At 40.8% G+C, this 21,441-nt stretch overlaps 1 protein-coding gene across 5 annotated transcripts in view; it reads right to left on the reverse strand.

Annotated features, from left to right (window-relative positions):
• FLNB (filamin B) overlaps positions 1–21,441 on the reverse strand; it is a 137,194-nt gene that overhangs the window by 15,014 nt on the left and 100,739 nt on the right. For 2 of the 5 annotated variants that reach the window (XM_005288361.5, XM_042849800.2), the window contains exons 27-43: positions 20,452–20,544; positions 19,437–19,560; positions 18,731–18,887; positions 15,875–16,064; positions 13,601–13,848; positions 11,623–11,697; positions 10,765–10,867; positions 9,620–9,760; positions 8,907–9,035; positions 8,054–8,227; positions 7,063–7,221; positions 6,409–6,612; positions 5,235–5,387; positions 4,106–4,228; positions 1,488–1,754; positions 492–629; positions 280–395 (exon numbers count right to left, since the gene is read on the reverse strand). In XM_005288361.5, the coding sequence (XP_005288418.2) occupies positions 280–395; positions 492–629; positions 1,488–1,754; positions 4,106–4,228; positions 5,235–5,387; positions 6,409–6,612; positions 7,063–7,221; positions 8,054–8,227; positions 8,907–9,035; positions 9,620–9,760; positions 10,765–10,867; positions 11,623–11,697; positions 13,601–13,848; positions 15,875–16,064; positions 18,731–18,887; positions 19,437–19,560; positions 20,452–20,544 (2,594 nt within the window). The remainder of the gene's footprint in view (positions 1–279; positions 396–491; positions 630–1,487; positions 1,755–4,105; positions 4,229–5,234; positions 5,388–6,408; positions 6,613–7,062; positions 7,222–8,053; positions 8,228–8,906; positions 9,036–9,619; positions 9,761–10,764; positions 10,868–11,622; positions 11,698–13,600; positions 13,849–15,874; positions 16,065–18,730; positions 18,888–19,436; positions 19,561–20,451; positions 20,545–21,441) is intronic. The other 3 variants (XM_005288363.5, XM_005288362.5, XM_005288364.5) reach the window with 3 other exon arrangements.

Genomic DNA, 21,441 nt, shown 5'->3' on the forward strand with positions numbered 1-21,441 from the left:
CAACTGAAGCATGGCTAATATGTTTTAAATACTGGTTGTTTAGAGGTTGACCTTTAAGAATCTCCTCTAGACTAGTTACATCTCCCTTGATTGCTAAAGGGCTTTCAGTTGCTTTAAGTTTTTTTTAAGCTACAAGTTTCATTAGGATGCGGAAGTATCAATCTGTTTAAAACAGATCACCTAATAAACTTAAGACAGAATTTTTACAGCCTCTTTGAGAACAAGGACAAAAATCAGTCAGCATGTGGTAAATTATGAAGATGCTTCCTTATGTCTCACCTGAAGGCTAGTAACAGTGAGTCTACGAGCATCATCTGAAGGTTCGATGACAGGAACTAGGTAGGGGCTTTCTGGAATATGCTCATCGTTGAACTTTATGGACACCTCATAGTTACCTGAAAGACAAGGAAGTAGTTCGTAAGAAAGCCCCCCAAAAAACTACAGAAATTTCCAGTGCAGTGATTTCAATAGGATTTGGTCTCACTACGTACCAGGATCCTGAGCAATGTAGGATACACCACAAGAGCCATCTTTATGGTCTTCGAAGGCAATTTCTGCTTTACTTGGGCCTTCAACTGCAATAGAAAGTCCTCCAGCTCCAGCTTCTCTTGTCCATATACTGAATTCAGCTGTTGACAAAGTATACAAGCAGAGACTAACTGCTAGTGAAGATTTTGAGTCCTCCTTGTCAAGAAGTATAATATTCCCTATGCAATGGTTTGAAAAATACTGATACCATGTGTAAGTAAGAGACAAAAAGACTAACAGTTGTACCATTTAGATTTAGAAAAATAGTAACAGTTAATTCATTCTCAGGTAGTGTTACTGACCACTGACAGGTCGAAGCTACAAGCACCTTCAACATATAATTCTGCCTCTATTCATTGAATCAGTCAGGTTTACTACAGTTGTCTGAGTCAAGGCCCAACCTGGTGAGAGTTCTCTATATAAAGTTACAATAAATGTTAAAGTCACATTTCAGGCCCCATCTGTACTTTTCTGCACTGATTTAGCAACAGAGATGCAAATCCCTAGTGTAGATGTGTTGCACTGGCATTAGGCTAAGGTAGACCCAAGCAAGTAGCATCAGTGTTTTGTAGTGCCTACTAGGGGTTTGTGCCATTTAGCTAAAAGGTAAGACAGGTGTCAGTTCCTAGTCAAGACAACCTTGGCGTTACAGTCCTATCAATATATGGCATGTCACTGGACATAATTTAAAAAGCTGAAGATTCCTATACAAGATGTTCTCCACCCATGCAACGCAGCTGTATTTGTTATTTTCCTTGGCCTGTATTTCAGCTGCACACTACACAGCTTGAAGTGATGCACTAATATTACAACTAAGCTCTAGTTGAGCCATCGAGCTATACAGTCCTGTCAACTGCTGTAAACTATAGTGTACTACCTGACTTGCTGCTCTAAAGCCAAACATGCAATATTGTATTCCAAGCTACAGGAGTTTGGTAGTGAAGTCAAGGAATTCTCACCTGGGATGCCGGCTTCTGCCCTCTCAAGTCCTGGACCTCCAGCTCTTACTTTATTAGCTCCCCCTTCACCAAGTGGCCCAACAGTGAATTGGAAAGGACTGCCTGGGACATGCTGTCCTCTGTATTTGACATTCACAGTATGGACCCCCATTTCTTGTGGCACAAAGCGGACACAATATGTGTTTTTTCCAACTTCATTTATTTCTGCATCGGCCGTTCTTCCAGAGGGGCTAGTTACCTGGGCTGTCATATCACCACTATCAATTTCTAGATAGAAAGAGGTTAGCAGTCACTAATGGAACAAAATAATTAAGGTTGAGATTTGAGTCAGTGGGCTTTGCAGGGCCAACTCCTGTAGGTACTTGTAAAAATATTCCACCTAAACAATGCGAGCAAATCTATTATGGGCTAGATTAATTAACGAATTTTAGCTTTCACTTAATTTTTAAATGAATCTGTGCATCCATGCTTGGCCCTGCCAAGGCTATCCCAGACCCAACTACAAAGAATCCACACCTTTATCTGGCATGGTAACTTTCAGTCTCTGGGCTCGGAGTCCATCAGAACTACTTCCAAGTCCAACAGGTGCCAATAGGGCAATCCAGAGCTCCCTGACACAAGGGCAGAATACACCATTTCTGTAGTTCTACCCTCCTAGTATGGAAGACATTACCCTTGAGAACATACATCTGTACTGCCTGGCATTGTTGAGCAAGCCCCATAAATGGTCTAATCTTTCTTGTTCTAAGTGACAAAATGTTACACAGATTTAGGATCATGCTTGCGGAGCACCATGGACATGTTTAATAGAAGATGGTCAAGAGCTAATATGCATGGATTTCCACGGTCTTCACAGTGGAGTCATTTACCCTAGCCCAGCAATATCCAGGTAGTTTCCTAGGAAGAGGTGAAATATCAGCCAGCCATTAAGGCATGAAAAGCCTGCATAATTATTTGAAATATAAAGGAGCATACTGATGGTGACATTCATAAAAACCAGTCACCAATATCATGGAAATAATTTCAGAATATTGTGGTTTAACTCAGAAGCATTCTTGAAAATAAGGTATTTGTTCACCATGAGACAGTCATTTACCTAATCCAAGAAGTAGGAAATACGAATCAGAATATCAGGGTTGCAAGGGACCTCAGGAGGTCATCTAGTCCAACCCCCTGCTCAAAGCAAGACCAATCCCCAGACAGATTTGACACCTGTCTTACCTGGCTCTTAAGTCTTACAGATTGGGTATACCACCACTTCAGGACAGTTAGGCCTCACCTCCACATTATGGAAGTAGCTAAAAGTCACTTTTCTGATTGTTTTTAAGGAGATTTAGAATAGGAGATTTGCTTGCCTATTGAACTTCACTTAATTCTTTGAAATTCCCTCCCTTAACGCAGGACATTTCTGCCCACGGATATTCTTTTTAACACCATGTTCAGTAAGAATGGGATTTTATGCAAGTCAGGCTGGGTAATTAAATGTGAGCACACTGCCACTCAGATGCCATGCTCCCAGTGCTAAAAATGTACCCTCCATCCCTACAAAACCTCCACTGAGCACTCTGCATTGCTGTGGACCCAAAAGGCAGATTGACTGGAAAGTCTGGCTCCTGACAGTAGCTCCTCCAGCCATGAAAACATGACACTGAGGTGCTCTCAACTGAGTTGGGCAATTGTCTTTCAGCTCAGCAGACAGAAGTAATTCAAATGAGGGAGTTTCTACAGAGATACAGCTATTTGAAACCGAGTTACTAAGAGAAGGCAGTAAGGAAATGAAATAAAGGGAGGGGAAGACGCAAGAACAGCTGGGACAGTTATTGTAATAGAAGTTGAGAAATATTGTCAAAATACAGCTAAAAAGTTCTTCCACTAGAAACAGTAAATAAGCAAGTGGCTCAGGTCTTATAGCTATGGTTTACACAAGTTCTCACTTTAGAGAATATAGATAACTAATTTGTATTATGAACATCTAAATACCATTTGCTGAATGAAAAACCTTCACTGAAAATATTTCATAAGCATTTTGAAATAGTTACAACACACCAAGGAAGCAATAGTGGATTTAAAAGGTTATATTGTTAAAAGCCTATGTTTCCCTTAAGTTTGCCAAGTAAAAATACAAACAAGAGTTACACAGAAATTGTCTATAGGTTAAGTTAGTACAATAATTGTTGTATAGCTCTCCTTTCCACTTCACTATATGTGGTTTGATTTTATGGGTGTAATATATCTCCTCTATATTTATTCCACTCTATATGCATCCGAAGAAGTGGGCTGTAGTCCATGAAAGCTTATGCTCTAATAAATTTGTTAGTCTCTAAGGTGCCACAAGTACTCCTGTTCTTTTATTTAGTAAGTTATTCTTCCATTTGTTAAACATTGTTACAGCCTACTTTTTAAATGGCTTAACTAATTCATCTGAGAATTAAAATATAAATGCACTCTAAATAAGTTTCAGGTCTCATTAAGACATTTAACATTTTAGCTAGCAGCATGCTAAACAAGCAATCATTTGCAGGTTCAACGTTCCCACTATACTTTCTGTGGGAAGAGATGCATGGATGTAAAACAAAGTTAAACCTTGTGCGGTAGAATAGCCAGTTGGGAAATGTTACCTGGAATTTTCAAGTTAAGGTCACACATGCTTCCGACTGTTGCAACAGAGGGAGTTCCTCTTGCACGTGTGATACTCTCCTTCACTCTTCCTTCACCACTTATTTTCACAGTAAATGGACTACCTGTAAGTAGCACAACAACATTTCAGCTTGGAAATATTTGAAAGAATGAAAAATCCTACACTTAAATTCATTAAGGATTGAAACAGTTACACTAACTTGAAAAATCTAAAGTAACAGATGAGAAATAAAAGATACTTAGTCAATGCATAGCCAAAGACAGTAAATAGATATAATCGCCACGGCTAAGAAATTTTGGACACTCACTCCTTGTGACGAATAGCGAAGAACCCAAAGGTTGAAGATTCGGATATTGGTACCATTTGCTATCTAATCCTACGCAGCAACTGAAGAACTAGCAAGATTAATGGACCAGCTACTCTGAGTGAGTGCCTTTTTGATTCCTCTCCAATCAAGGCCACCACTACTACACATTTCTTCAGAGACAAGTTTGTGTTTGTGTGCGCAGACACTGAAGGGAGAAATCCGCTCCTCCCATACCCAAGTTATGGTACTGGGGCTCCCCCTGCTCTGAACATGCTTGCAGAAGAGGATGACTAATCCTGGTGTCTGTGCACCTGCAGAAAGTATCACTTAGGTCAGGATTTGAGATTCCTTTTCCCTCCTGCATTAGTATGCAGTGTGAGTTCAGCAGCGGAGGAGGCTTGGTTCAGAAAGTACGGCCTTCTAGTATCCTTTCCTTTGCTTGAGGGGTGGTCCCTCCAATATTCTTGGTCTTTTCCCTCTCTAAAGCAGTTACTCTGGGAGAGGTAAAGCGGATCATGTAACCCACTAAACACCCCCCTGCATTCTAAGCTACCATTTTGTCTTTTGAGCATCATTTAATATGGCTGATAGACTGGTATTCAAGATGCAGAACACATCTTCCCTTGATGTTACCTCAGTGATCCCTTAAGGCCCTGATGATTCAAAACAAGCACATCCCAATGTCTGCATCAAACAGGTCACAGCCAAGGCAACAAATATAAAACAATGGAACCAGTAAAGGAGCTAGGAGGTATTAAGTCCCTGACTCAGGTACAGCAAGCTGTAAGCCATTCCTTCTTACCTGGAACATGCTCATCTGCAAATTTAGTGGACACTATGTACACACCAGGTACAGTTGGAAAATAGGATACTTGACAGGTTCCATCTTCTAGGTCTTCTGTTTGAATATCCACCTTACTAGGTCCTTCAACCGCCAGTGAGATCCCACCATAACCTACAAGTTGCAACATGTTAGTTTAGCCTCACGTATAGTCAAAAAAATTCAAGTTATGAACAAATGATTTGAAGTCAAATATGGTTCAAATCCAAGCTTGGCAATTGATTTTGAAGCAAGTAAGCCAGCCAGTCATTTCAGTGTATGGATGAACTAGTCACATGAAGCCTTGAATAAAGATAGTCTAATGCTATTTGTATTGCAGTATGTTCTGGCTACCATTGTATAACCAGAGAGACAAGGTAGGTGAGGTAATATCTTTTATTTGACCGACGTCTGTTGGTGAGAGACAAGCCTTTGAGCTTACACAGCTCTGTAGTGTTTTTTTTTTTTTTAAATATAAAAAAACATACCACCCACCCAGTCAGGTATAACCTGTTTCTTAGTTCTTAGATTGTTATGTTGTCAGTACTCCGTCAATTAGTTTCAGACAGGGGAAGAAGTTTCAGGTACTATATACTTGGATTCCATATCAGAAATTGGTAGTTTTACAGCCATATTTTCCTGACTTTGTAAGTGCACCTTCCCCGGTTGCGAAAGAGGCCCATAAGGGATGGGGGTGAGAGAGAGGGAGGGAGAAGAGGAGAAATCCTACTACATGGGGAAAAAAAAAAAATTTCAGGAAAGCTACTATATGCAAAATATCAAATAAAATCTGCTTCTTGAATCTATTAGAAGTAACACCTAAGACTAAGCTAACAGGCAGAGACAGTTGTAAACAAGAGAACTTGAATAGCATTAAAATTTAGTAGCACGAATACTTCTAAGAAGAATGTTTGGGGCCAGCAACTGATTCACACTTTGCATTAGACAACTTTGGGATTGTGCTTCAGGACTGACGGTTGGATGAACAACATGGATCTGGGGAAGAAAGGAGCAGCTGCATTGCTTGGATTAGTTTCGAATGGATAATCCAAACATCAGAAAGGCACCATCCTGAAGAGCCCATAACTCAGGTCTCCCTCAGAAGAAAAGTGTGCTGAAGCACTGTTCCAAAATGGACCTTTCACATAGCACTAACCTGCATCTCTTGTATCTACAATGAAATCACACATTTCAAACGTGCGTCCTTCTATCAAGCCGCGGCCTGAAACTTTTGCTCTGCTGGCATCGCCAATCTCTGACTGAACCACCATGATAGATACAGGGCTGTTTGGCACATGACTTCCATTTTTCTTAATGCTGACAAGGTGTTCGCCTACTTCTCGTGGAATGAATGAGATACCTACAAGGCAGACAATCACAGCAGAAATAAGACAGGCTGGTTTATAGGTTTGCATACATGCCACCTGATTAAAACCCTTGTCACATGAATCAAGAAGCACTGCACTGAGAAAGCATTTAAGTCTTAATTTTGCTGTGTAGCTGCAGTTCACATTTAAGGGGCCAATAGGGAATACCAGGCTCTAGAAGATTGTTAATCCAAATTGATTAGTCATGGGTAGCATCAGTGCACCTAGAGGTGCGCCTCAACCCCAGCATGGAGTATTACATAAAGGGTGAGCCAGGCATTCAGTCTCCATACCCATTCTGTTCCTGGCCAACACGCTTGCCAGGTGAGGATTGGAGGACACTGGAAAGAGATCAGCCCAGTCCACAAGCTAGTGAATGACCAGCTAGTAACAACTGCAAGACAGCATTTTAGTTTCCTTTCTCGAGAAGAGGCTGAGCTTACCAATGTGGTTATTGGGTAATCGTTTCAAAAGACAAGGCTCATCACGACCAGACGGGGCTCTAATACTGGCTGTTAAGAGGCTGAGATCAGACTCGTTAATGTCCAGCAAGAAGTCAGCAGCAGAACCAAGCTTAACTTGGGATCTTCTTCTGCCATCATCTACAAAAATACAAGCAGATTCCAGTTAGATTTATATATGACTAGCTTTATAATGCAGGTTGAGCTGGGAGGCCCACATCCTGTTCCTGGCTCTGTCAGACCATCAGTCTGAGCCAACAGCGTACTCTGCCTTGTTTGCTTTATCATCTGATAAAACACACTCTAGTGCTTTGAAATTACCACCTGATAACATAGCTTATATCTGGTGTCTCCATTTATATGGGTCTAGTTAAGTAACTGGTCCAGAAGAGCTGCAGTTCTATTGGCTCCTATATCCTAGTCTATTTATCATGTCCTACTATGGTGGTCTCATAACATCTGGAATTCTACTCCATGAAATGATAAATATGGAGCAAGATTATGTTAGGAAGACACTTTAGGATGATTCTTTCAGTCCAGCTTGGTAACCAACGTGAGCTGGTCAGTGTCACAAGGTTGTTGCGTCTGTTTTCACTTTGAACACCTGCAGACCTCACCTAAAGGCATTCTGAGCCAGTGTGAAGCTAGACGGATGATCTCCAGGTCCTCCTCTCATCCCATGCGCTTACCGTTACAGCAGTTTAATTCATTACGGTCATTCTTGTGCTAGCTAATCTCATACATTACTAAACAGAGTATGTTACTAGCCTTACAGGTTAATTCACAAGGCTAATGTGTAGACGTCACTGACAAAATAAAATTGGCTACCTCACCCAAACTGCAGGCCAGAGAGTAGCTTCCCAATTTTGCAGTTATCCAACTGCCACTTCAGTGTATTACACTCTGGAATCTGATCATTTGTTGTTTTGACACAGTAATTAACCGTTCCAATCAATTAGTGTTTTTTTCATACCTGTGATCTTGGCAGTGAATGGGCTGCCTGGGATGTGTTTGTCATTGTACTTCACCAGTATGCTGTAATCTCCAGGTAGGGTTGGCAGGTAAGTGACTGTGCAAGTGCCATCTGTGTTATCAATGCAGCTAATTTCTGCTTTTGAAGGTCCTTCAATAGCCAAGTCCAGTCCACCTGTTATAGAAAGTAGTATTTTAATTGAGTAACCTTTAAATAAAAGGTTAAAAAGGCAAGGTAGCTGTAAAGAAGGCATCAGTTACTAATAAAATGTATTACATAGTATTCAGTTTGAGGTTTACTGTTCAGTTTTATCCTTTCAGAAAAAAGATTTTTAGCAGAAGAGCCATTTGCTTCAGCCAGCTAGAAGTGTGCCAAGGCAGCCTTGACAGAGCATGATTCAATCTACTACATTGGATTCATGAAACACTGACTTTTCAGAGCCAATTTACTGGCTAATGAATTCCACTCCTCCCCCCTCCAAATTAAGCCAAGTTTATTATTCCAGGAAACAGTCTGAAAAACTACTGTGTACAGGAAATGATGTTACAGTTTTTACTCTGCTGTGTGCAAGTTACAATTCAGAAAACAGGAGTCAAGGAGTCTGACCTAAACAAAGTCTACTCATGTCAGCATTTAACTTTAGTTTTCCCTTATAGAATCCCAGCTAACGAGTTAACCTTTGAATAACTTCTCTGTTTATTTCGAGTAAGTTAGAACATCACTATTAGTTTATGACTTAAGTTCAATTATGCATACAGATTACATCTGCAATGTTTGAAATTGCTTTAGGCTTGTTTGTATAGAATTAAAGTTTGGTTAAAACAATATTTACCATCCCTCTTAAAGAACTCACCCTCTCCAGCATCTTCTGTGACAATGGTAAAAGTCGCTGGTTTGTTTGCTATACCATAAATGAGACCAGGTCCATAGGCAGACACGTTTCCACTGTTTGGATAGTTTACATAGAACTGTAGTGGGCTCTCTACAGAGGATTTAAGAGATAAACCAGACAATGAAAATATGCATAAAACCACATTTTGGGGGTTTAGAAGCATTGGATGTTTATTCAATGGTTTACAAGATCTTAGCTTTTCTAGTGTTAAGTTTGGCATACATAATTCCTTGGAACCTTCCTTTTACCATTACATAAAAATATTGGAGATTCTTCTAAAAACCAAGGAATCTCAACAAACATGCCAGTCTTCTTCCCAGCTCCTAAACATATTGCTCAGCTCATTCTGGGCCAAGATTGTGACTTGTTAGCAAGTCACAAACACCACAAAACCTGGTTCCCAAAAACCAAATCCATTAAGTCTGTCTTGTGCACTGGAAGCTCCCCTGCCTCCACTTGCTCTTTCACTCTAGTTTCCCTGTCTATTGAAACAAGCAAAGCCATTTGAATAGTAAGTGCCTTTCAGGGAATTTCTACTTTGATAGTGAAGTGAATACATCTTAAACTGAGTTATGCAACTAAATTGCCAAAAGATATTTGGGAGCAAACTGAACATTCCCAGTTTTACACTGACAATGTGTCCCAATGCAAAAAAGGTTCAGCTAGACACTCACCTGGAATATGGTTTCCAATGTATTTTATGTGCATTTCATGCAGCCCAACCTCAGTAGGAGAATATCCAACTGTTACTGTACCATCTTTGTTATCCACAATCTCTGGTGTAGCAGTTTTTCCCGAGGGCATATGAACTTCACCTATAGAATGCAATTTAAGAGTTAAACTGGAATAGTGGTTTCCCCCCCACCACTCACTCCTTTGAACAGTCACGCAGATCATTTTAAACCAAAGCATTTCAGATGGTTAAGTTACTTGTCCACCAGTACAAATACAAGACTAATGAGAATACCAAATATTCCTACTTGTGCTTCTATATTTTATTTGTATAGCAGACATATGGTGAACAGCCTAGGGATGTAGCACAAGATTATATTGGCCAAATGAAAGTTTAGTAGGATGTATGATCATTGACTAAGTTACACTTCACTTCTGTAACAGGCTCCCCCACAATCTTTTACAAGGGATTATGAGCACCTTAAAGGAAACCACCTGGGCAACAGCCAAATACTGAGCTGAAGGACAAGTGTCATGTTCTTGAAGAAAACCAATTCTAATAAATGCAGACACCTGGCCTACAGTGCATTTGGGGTGGGGGGAACAGGAGATGGGGCACTTCATATTACTTTAGCCACCATCCCAGTAGAAAAATCCTTCATTTGTGGCAGCCCCCTTAAGTTGTGTGTTTGTTAGCTGCTGGAAGTGACGCCAAGTCCTCAGAATGTCAGCTACTGAGGCTGTACAGAAGGCCTGGAAGAAGAGTCAGCAGCTGTGGACTACGATCATCTATGCTGGAGGAGTTCACTTGATAAATTACATTACAGTTTCAGGAGCAATATACAGCTGCTCCAGAAAGCAGCATCCAGAGCCCCTGAATGGGATAGGTAACATCTCAGGTTAGGACGAAGGGGATCAGTGGCAGTGCCAGGAGTTGCCTTGTTGAATTTAGAACATATTTCACACATGCATATTTTATTAAGTACATTGCTTATGCCTCCTGTATGCAAGTAACATAAAACCTCAAGTTACGGAGTACTTCATATGTCAATGCCATTTTCCACACCACATTTGCAGTTATAAATGCTTAAGTGTGCTGTCAAAAGCAAGGCAGCTCCATGCAGCTTGTATACTATGAAGTGGTTACCTGTTATTTCTCCCTTCCTTACAGCCCAAGGAATAACTAGATCAAAGGGCTTAAATCCCACACCATTCATGTCACCAACAGGAATGTACGGTTCTTCTGTGACCTAAAGAAAACAAGGAGCTGTCATTTTATGGGGACAGAGTAAGTATAGAACAGCTAGTGTTTGCTTACAGTACAAAGAGGAGACTGATCTATGTGCAGTGCACAAAATTTGCACTAAGTACTGTAGAGATGAATCAACTACAGAATTTTGCCCAACTAGACAGCTGCCCAGTTAAGCATCCCCTGATATCCATTAGCTTAATATTGGCCCACCTGCCAAATAGTCAAATAAAAGATTTTCAGCAAGTTTAAGATAAAAATTGCACATAAGTGAAGAAAATGAAAGACAAAATTTAGCACACACAAGACGCAAAATGGTCCCATCTGAGAGAAGAGTTTTAGTTGCTCAAGGCCTGGAACAAAGTTTTTTTTTTTTTTTTTAGAATGGTAGATTGATTGCAATGTAAGCAGCAGCAAATTTTTGCCTGCAGAAATACAAGTTTCACAATGCAGTTTTAGACAAGACGCTGTTTGCCATTTTACTGGGAAAACGTTGCTTGAAGTTATACTGCAAGGTTGAATTTGTTAAGTTACACAGAAATAGAAGCAATAAATGGACACTGTTCCTCTTCATGTTTGAGAGTTTGGAGAGTCCCTTTAAGCAGCAAAGAAAACAGATCTGCATGAAGTCTGAATCCCAAAATACATTTGATCAGCTGGAAAGCGGTGAACAAATGACCAGAAAGACCAAGCAGTCCCAAGCAGCAGGTTGTCATTTCTGAAATGGAATGTGAAGAAGAGTAAAAAATTGTGTACCCAGGGATGGAATCCAGGGGGACATGCGCTTACTGGCTCCTGCGACATGACTGCAACTTCGTCTGCATCCGTAGCCTGGTTAGTGGCAAACGCAGGTTAATTGGATGTCAAGTGCGGAGGAATTAATACTTTGAGTACATAACACTTAAGGGGTTTCACTTTATAGACATTTCCCCACCCCAAAAGTTTCCTCCCGGTTCTCTAGTGGCACCTCACCAGGAGGGAGACATTCAACTGCAGGATCTGACTGAGCATCCTTGATTAATGATAGCTACTTAGTTAATGGATTCTCCTGATGCATGTTCTGGGATGGTGACTTCATGACACTCAATATGGTTCTTTTCCACTGAAGTCTCTTCCCCCCCCCCCCCCCTCACTCCCCCACACAGGATGACTGGCAGACTCAAGTCATTCCTACTTAAAGCAACAACAGAAATCCAGAGTATCACATTAGGCCAGAACACTTCAGCTGGTGGTATGCCACTGCTCTTGCTTTGCCCATTTACTTCATTGCAGATCCCTTAAGTGAAGCAACGCACTGGGAATTTACACTAAAACGAAAAGGTCTATTTAGAGAGACAGCTATTGCTCATTGGTATTGAGCACCAAACCCCACACATCAGACTTCCTAATGTACTGATGCATTTGTAAGTAGCAAATCTGACTGCCTCTGGAACATGCTCATTGACCTCAAGAGACGCTTCTGGCGGAATGTTTTGAGTGGCTGTGAAGAGTCACTTCAAGGAAGTGTCTTCAGGGGCTACAGTAGCTATCTGCTGAGAGTTAGCTAGTATAAATCAAAGTGTACAGCTTTGAAGGGCAACACTGGTAAATCATGCTGTGAAGTCAAGACACGCAATGATGCAACTGGATTAAAAATGGCTGGCTATAGGTACAATCACTATTGGCTGAGCTTTCTAAGCCTTTCAGTCCAATACCTCAGAGTGGTTTAGTGATGAGGGGAGTCTGATGCAACACCTGTTGCTATAACAAGACTTGTTTTTCATAATACCTGGAAGAAGTGTTGAGACATGTTCTGCTCTACAGTATAGGAACACCACCCACCAGTATTTAGGCACTGAAACAGTGTCGTTAGTAACCCATGAGTGGGATTTTTATCCCATGAGAGCTTATGCCCAAATAAATCTGTTAGTCTTTAAGGTGCCACCGGACTCCTTGTTTTTGTGGATACAGACTAACACTGCTACCCCTCTGATACTTGTGTAGTCAAGAGCCTCCTTCACTTAACCTGGTCTTTAGATTTGTTATGCTCACATAAGATCATGCTGTGCTCAGAGCTGTTTTTTCAAGCCAAGCTTTGTACTCAGCTTTAAAAAAAGCCCACAACCCTATCTACTGCCAAGGGCTTCTTCGGTCATTTCAACTCAACGCCTCTCTCAGATGTGTCTGAAACCTCCTTAAATAACAGACAAAATAAGGCTTAGCATGCCCATGTATACATGGGCACATGCTAGAAAAGAGCGAGATCTGACTTTAGATTAGAGAAGTCATTTAGTGGCAGTTGTGGGGGGGGGGAAAGTGTTTGGAAGAGTAAGCACAGTATGTTCTACTACAGGTTATTTAAAAGATCATTCTTATTCGGGATGAAGTTACAAATTATTACTAACTGACAAGTCAGACATGATGCACATGTAGCAAAATGTAAAGCTAAGGTAATGGAACTTTTAAACCAGAGGCTACAGCCACTGACATGAATTCTTAAAGACATCTAAAGTAGAGACGAAAGCTCTGAAAGTGAAGATAAAAATCTTCTGTCCAAAAGACAATCCTTGTACCATGTCCATCACCATGGTATCACGCACCCAGTTGTACTGTGAAATGTAAATATTTATATGTACACAAGTAATGCATGTTCAAATATCTGCCAGACTATTTGAGAACTACCAAACAAAATCTGAAGTATGGCTGAGGGAAGTGGTTATTAAAAAAAAGAAAAAAGAAAAAAACAAAAACTTACCATTACAGTGAAGGGGCTGTTTGGAATATCCACTCCACCAAAGCGGACATAAATCACATAGGTTCCTGGTTTAGCAGCAGTGTAGAAGATGTCATAAGTCCCATCCTCATTTTCAATAACATCTGCCTCAGCTTCTGTACCCTCTGGTGTCAGGACTGTGCATGTCACTTTACCTTTCCCTGCAGATTTAGCATCTACTACAAACCCAACTTCCTCACCAGTCTTCACAGTGGATGCAATTCCAGGACCTAGAAAGCAGTTTTGATTACAGAAAGTGTTAACAGTTTTACCAGTTTTTTTTCTAAGAAATAGGATGATTTGCTTCAATCATATCAAACTAAACAGACATGCCCCCTGTGAAAACATTCAGGCCATTAGAGAAACAGTAACATGGTCACAGGACCAGTTTTATGGTGTGGTACAAGTGTATTTTTTGCTTACATGTGTGTTTCAGGAATTATTTTTCAGCTGCAAGAGCCAATTTTTAATCTTATTCAGCTCAGTCAGGTAGGCTGGGTGAGAATAAAATTAAAATAAAGCTTCTGAGGGAGAAAGCTGATGGACATTTACATTTAAGAAAGCAACCTATCACTTTTAATCCTTTATCAGGAGACTGTCATATGGATCCAACTGGCATTTTGCCTCCTTGTACTACCTAACCTAGTCACTTAACTAGATGCCCTGAGTGAAATAAGACTCGTTCCTTAGTATGGGCTAAGGCAAGATAGTCTAGCAATTAAATGGATTAGCAATTACAACTGACATGTTTCCTCCTTCTCTGACTCTGCCAAGAAGTGTCTCTTAAGAGGTATCATATTGAAACCCTTTCTGTATTAGTTTCATTTGTTTTTGGGACACTCCCAGGAATACACAGCAATCAAGTATAACCCAGTTTTAAAAACATGATTTTTAAGTCCATGATTAGAAATATGAAGTGTAAGATTTACAGTAAATTTAGGACATCTGCTTTGGAATGCAAACAATGGCATTCATCACTGAAGAAAGCAATTTGTTCACATTTAAGTACCAAGAGGCTCACAGCTTTGGTCATTTAATATAGATCAGCAGCATTTGAGTGTTTCTATGGATGCCACAGATAAGCATCAAATTTATTTTAAGGACATTTATTTTAAGGACAGTGATTTAAGTGGACATCTGAGAAACTGTTTCAATTCAAGGCTTTAGCAGTTAGTGCTGCTCTCAGCAATGCTGAATAATTTTCACTAGATCAGAAAGTGGTATGAGGACATTAAGCCAAATGTTCTCTCCCCCTGCCCCCGAATTTTGATTTGAGATCCCTGCAGTGCTATTTCTTCATTTGTGATAAGAATCTAGTTATTTTAGAAGCTTGAAAGGTCTCAACTGTCAAAAATACTAACTTTAGAAAGTGACAGTTAAACTTTATAAAAGCTTTCAGTTAGTGCCAGGCTAAGTCAAAACATTATCTAAAAATTCTTAGGGGTGTGTAGATGTAGATTAGATTTACATTAAATTCAGCAATGAAGTCAGTTTTTACTTACCAGCCAATATCCAAGTTCAAGATTCTATGCTTTTCCTGTAACTGTCATCAAAACCTGAAGTAGAGCTCTGCTGTGCATGTTCACTACAGGAATTTAAGTCCTATAAACTGGCAGTTCGGAAGCCTCCAATCATTAAATTCAGTTTTACAGATTGAATTCAGAGAAAGGACTACTTCTCTGTCCAGGACCTCATACGACGGGCTTTGGGTGCTACTGTAATCCCGGGGTGTGTGGGTGGGGGGTGGTCACAGCTGTTACCGTATAGCACAAGTGCTCTTCTCACTTTGACTGAAGCTGGTTTCTGTACATTTGGCTCTGCTAGAATTTGCATGCTGAGTTAGCATGTGAAGTGAGGTCTTAAATCACACCCTCTTACCCTGCATAGAATGTTTAAGTTCTGAGTGAGACTCATTTATGCCAATGCAAGTTTCAAACTTCACCTGACTATTCTACAGTCAAAGATCTGTCTTACCTCCATGCAAGAGAGTTTCATCTTAATCCACAAAAAGGAATCATCCCTAAAAGATGATCTTAGGGAAGTCAATTCTGTCAGAATGGTGTTCTATGAGAATCTATTTTGGGACCTGCAGGTAACTGTACCTACTATAAAGGCAGTTACTTCATTTTTACTTTTGCAGTCTTTTCAGACAAGGTCATTACAAAAGCTTTTTGTAGCTTGGCTAGAAATATTCATGTTTAAAAAAAGGGTAAGAATATACCAAGTACTTTGGAACACAGCAGACTTGCCACATACCTGTGGCCAAACACTTGCTTGCATCCCCTGCTGGCGACGCACGGATTCGGTAAGGAGAAGATGGGATGTCATCCCCACCATATTTAACACCAATCATATAACGGCCTGTCTTGTCTGGGACATACGTTACGGCATAAGTGCCATCCTTGTTGTCATGAACATCAGCTCTCTTTGGTTTGCCTTCTTGGTCCTGAGGGGCACAAGTGAAATATTAAGGAAGTGTCCTCTCACGAGTTACACATTTAATGTAAGGCTTTCTTAAGAAGTTGGATAGAAGTGTTCAGGCCACAATTTTTACATTTAGAAATACGCCTGCATGTTCTTAAACTCTGGAAGAGTTTAGTACCTAAACTGGTTTAGTATACAGATCAAACAAGGACTAGCACCAAAACATGACATTTAAAGTGGAAAATTAAACAGGTATCAGAAGCTATACTGCACAACTATCACAGTCTTTATTTGCAGACAAGTGTTCGCCAACACCTGTTAATAGCATCCAGCACTCCAATGCTTAATCCAACTCCACCCAAGACAGTTTCCAATACAACCCTTCAGGTCCTTTTTAGGATTTTTCAACATACCCCATAAGAATCCTACACATCACCCCCTACATACAAGAGTCAATTCAAATGTTGCATAACTAGTTTTCGCAACATCTTATTTTCAAGATACTTGTACACAGCATATCACCTTGTGGTTACAAGACACAAGGATATATTAATGCAAATTGCCATATAATTCAACTAGATACTTCAAGAAGCCTCTCATTTCCAGCACCTGTCCAGACTATGGTTCATGTAGCCTGACTTCTCAATATCCATTTCTCTAGGTCTGAAGTCTCAGAACGGATGAGTTCAAATAATTTTTACATACTTCGTGTTAAAAGTTTTGCTAACAGCTGCCTACTGAAAGATTAGCAATGTCAGGCAAAAGCATTGAGCCTACTTAAGCTTTCATCTGAAGAGATTGGTCTTGTAAGGTTTTTGACCTGGGCATGGGGCAAATGGCAAAGTTTACATTATTCTAGTCAACTACCATTACTACAATAGATATTCAAAAAGCGTTACAAGAACTGAGGAGCTGCTTAGACTTGCTGGTCTGCATAGTAATGAAGCTGAGGCATGCACAAGTTTCACATCTAAAACCAAGGTCAATGCTGCACAAGATTGCTTCTAACAAAGCTGTTCTGAAACTGTTCCAAACAGCTACAAAGCATGAAGTGAGCTTCCAGAAAACCCCACCTGGTCCCCTTCATACTAAAGTTGCAGATCTCATCTAAGTCTATGACCTAAATGGTTCATATTTTAACACCTTAAAGCACTTGGATATCTTAGGTACAAGGTGTTATGCCTTGCTCCTTTACTCTATGGGCTTGTCTACACTACCAAGTTTTGACAAAACTTGGTCAACACCCAAAAGTCCAACACCCAAAAGTCCACAAACAAATCACCAAAGGGTGTTCACACTTGCTCCCTCTGAGAGTTCATATCCATATTGGGGACACCATCATGGACAGGGTGAGCAATGCACAGTGGGTATGTATGTATCCCACGGTGCAGTGTTGTGGGAAGGAAAAGCCGATTGCTGCACATCTTGGCAGTCTCTCAGAGTTCTCCCACAGCCCCCTAGAGCAGCATCACGAGTAGCTCTGAGCTCTCCGTGCTGAGGAATGGCAAAGCAGCACAGCAGTTTGTCCCCCTCCCCCTGCAGCTAGGGTGACCAGATGTCCTGATTTTATAGGGACAGTCCTGATTTTTGGGTCTCTTATATAGGCTCTTATTACCCCCACCCCATCCCGATTTTTCACACTTGCGGTCTGGTCACCCTACCTGCAGCAGCAGGCAGACTGCTGCTATGTTCCTAGTGCAGGACAGAACAGGAGCATTCCAATGATTTGCTCTGTGTTTATTCCCCAAATGGAGCAGCACACAGATGCTTCCTGGACCTTTCAAAGGGGAGGGGTGCATGCCTGCAGGGCAGCAGAGATCAAAATATTGAGCAGAGCAATCAGGGCAGGCATTGTGGGATACTGGCGGAAGCCAGGTCTGTGACAAAAACCATCAGCAGTGTCTACACTGGCTCTTTGTCGACAAAGAAGAGACGGGGAAAGACAAGTCTCTCAAACCTGGTAAATGGGGATAGAGAATGCAAAAGGGAGAAAGACTACCATGTCTAAAACCATTTACTCCAGCCCTGGTCAGCAAACTTTACTAGCTCACTGCACAAAGGGCAATTTTGCCCAAGCCACAGTAGTCTTACCACAAACCCCCACCCCCCAAACACACACCTTATCAGATATTTGGGGGAACAAAGATGTCCTTGCAGCAATAGCAAAACTTGTCAGACATGCTAGTTACAGATGTATCAGTTTAAAGAGCTTGTAAATTTAGCAGCCGGAATAGAGGATCATTTGATTAGTTTATCATCCGATGCAACTGCAACAAGCAGAGGTGCAAGACCATGGCCTTGCTGGGTCAGGTAAGTAGGAAGGCATTTCCTTTTAAATTTAAAGTTTTTATTATAGTCTGCAACAGGAAACTTGATTTGTTTTCTTCCTTGTAGTATCAGCATGTTTGATCTTTGGAGAAAGAGCAGAAAAACTAGAAGCACAACTGGTCATTAAATGCTTGGCCAGCCTTAATTTTCAGTTGTTTGAAGTTTAGGGATTAACACCCTGAAGTACATTTCCCAAGCAATAGCTGAATTTGAGTTGATGTTTCATCCAGAGCACACCCTTCAAGGACTCCAGGTATTTCAGGGTGTGGCAACTGATAAAATGTAAGGAGTAGATTTTAAACCAGCTTACTCCCACTCAGGAACAGAGTGTTTGGATAAAGAAGATTAACAATGATTTACCGTTATCTGGATGGACAGAAGCCCCTCTCCTGCATCTTTAGCATCAACAGCAAATTCCACAGGTAAACTGGCTGGAACTCCATAGGAGCTGAGACCTGGTCCACTTGCAGTCACTTTACTGGCATCATACGTAGGAAGCACTTTTACCTTGAAAGGACTTGTTACAGGGGAACAAATTTGTTTAAGTCATCATTTGTTAGGCTTTACAGTAGGTACTACCACTATTCAGGACAACACTTAAGCATGCATTTCCTGAATTGGGACCCAAGACTAATCTAGATACTAGTTTGAAGGCAACAACATTAAATGGAGATGCTGTAGCTTAAGAGTTCACTTTTATACTAGCATGCATATGCCACTGCATAATCTCTTGCTTTCCATTTCTCCCAAGTACTAGGAGACAATAAGAATCCAACAATACAAGATTAACCAGAGGCCACCTCAGAACCTTGCGGCGTTGTAGTCTGGGGAATAGAGACATCACTTCTCAAGTCTAACACCAAGTTTAAAAATGCAGACTGGCTCTTGGGATCAACATCCAGAAAACCCCTCTTTTTAACTACACTGACTTAGGAGGAAGCATAGGCATTTAAAAGCAGTCAGTTAAAGTTACGAAGGCTAGGACTATTCAGAACATGAACTCTGTGGTGAAGTGCTATTTAGGTAGGTGGCTTGGTCTGGAAAAATGGATGCTTTGTTAGCTTACCTGCGAGGAATCTCTTCATCTCCATATTTGACAGAGATTGCGTATGGGCCCTCCTGCATAGGTGTGTATGTTACTGTGTGAGTGCCATCTCCGTTGTCAACTACATTAACAGGCTCCACCATTCCTAAAAACAGAAACAGGTCACTTGTTCAACAGCACTAGTCAAACCCATCCTATTGGAACAGCAGGATTGCATTAGCAGTTTTGTCGCTCCAAGCTTGAAGAAGTGCTGTTGATTTAAACCCTTACAACAGATCTCACATATAAGCCTCTGAGAACGACTGCACTGCACAGATCGTTTCCACCATTTTATGTTGATGAGCCATAGATCAGAGATAACCAGCATCCATCACCACCAGCCTTTTAGGCTTTTTGCTGACTAAACTGGCAATAGCCATCAGCAAAAGCCAACAGAACACTTCTAATTGCCCTTAACCTGCTTTTCAAGACCATTCTGGCTCTCTCTAGACCACACATCACTCCTCAAGTGTATCTGAAGAGCTTTACAAAAAGGGAAGGTGATAGCGGTCTCAGCTGTCAGTCACTGATAAGATTACACACTGTCACTGGAATACACTGCAAGCAGAGTCCAGTTCTAAAGCATGTTAGTACAAGACAGTGATTTTAGTCTCATGCTCCCTTAGCACATCTGGAAAAAAGTTTACTGCCCAACAGAGATCATTTGCACTAAAACAAATGTTTAAGGAAAGTAGGTGGTCCAAAGCAGCTTCATTTTAAGATGCAGGAAATCCTAAAATGACTTGAAACCATTGTTTCAAGTCTTCCACTGCAGTTGCAGCAAATTTCTTAGCATGCAGTTAATCAGTTCAAATCATACATTTCAAGACAAACTATGCTTAGAATTGCAGTAATGCTTGAATATAAATTTAGTAATTCAGCAGCTATTAGGGAAGTTTAGTTGCCATGCAAAGCCTTTAAAGCAAGTTATTTTTACAACTGATTTTTGCTCTTGGCAGAAGGATTAGGCTGTCAGCAGTTAGTGAAAAATGCAAACCTGTCTCGTTAGCTTCCCCCTTTGGGTCACCTTTAAAGAACTCTGAAATCGCTTTCAATGGACTGCGCCATGACTGGGAATCCGTTTCATCAGCTAGAATTAGATAATGGTTATTTGAAGAGCACTCATGTTTACAGAGTTATGGCTCATCTTTCCTTATGAAACCAGAGATTAGAGGCTTGTGGTGTCAGCAGAGAGATCAGGCCAGAGGTGTCCCAAACAAGATAACCCCTCCTAAGGAAATTCTTCTAGCACCATGAATCCTATATATTGATACATTTGACTTAAGCTCTATGAGTTAGTAATAGCAGTGTCTGCTTTTCAGTAACATGTGGGTCATAGCTGTATCTAGTCAAGATGTGCAGGCTTCTCATGAAGCTTCCTACTGAAAGAGCAATCTTCCATTTTAAAAAGGGGAGTTTGGTATGCCCAGCATGCTTGTCTTGCCTTTTTTGACCAAAGAGGAGCAATCCTAAAGGGTAGGAGAAATGAATTACCACCCCTTAGATTTAGCTACTGGTACTTGGGATTGCATAGTTCAAGACAAAGCCTTTACCTCTTCAGTTGAAGTGGCATGTGTTTTGTCTGTGGACTTATTTGGCAGACTGGATTTGTATAGTAGAGGCACCATGAACTAAAGTGCAGTCCTAACGTTACACAGATCAGGGCACTGATTTAGTTTCTTTGCCTCAGGGAGTTTTGATGTTTGCCAAAAGCCATCTCACTTGACAGATATGATTGTTCATGAAGCTAATGTGCAGTACAACTCAGGTTGGGGCTTTATGGGGACAAAGATGCATTTCTCACCCTCCCAAAGGCAGGGGAAGATTGATACATTACTTTAAAAGGCCTGAATCTCACCCCACCTTAATATTTACCTCCTGAAATGTCATCTCTTTTAGGAGGAAGCCCATTCATTGTAGCCCCTCAGTTTCTTCCAAAGTTTAAGACTGAAGATCTATTTAAAGCTAATGTACTGCTAAAGTTACC

This window comes from Chrysemys picta, chromosome 7, assembly GCF_011386835.1.
Source record: "Chrysemys picta bellii isolate R12L10 chromosome 7, ASM1138683v2, whole genome shotgun sequence".
NCBI lineage: Eukaryota > Metazoa > Chordata > Testudines > Emydidae > Chrysemys > Chrysemys picta.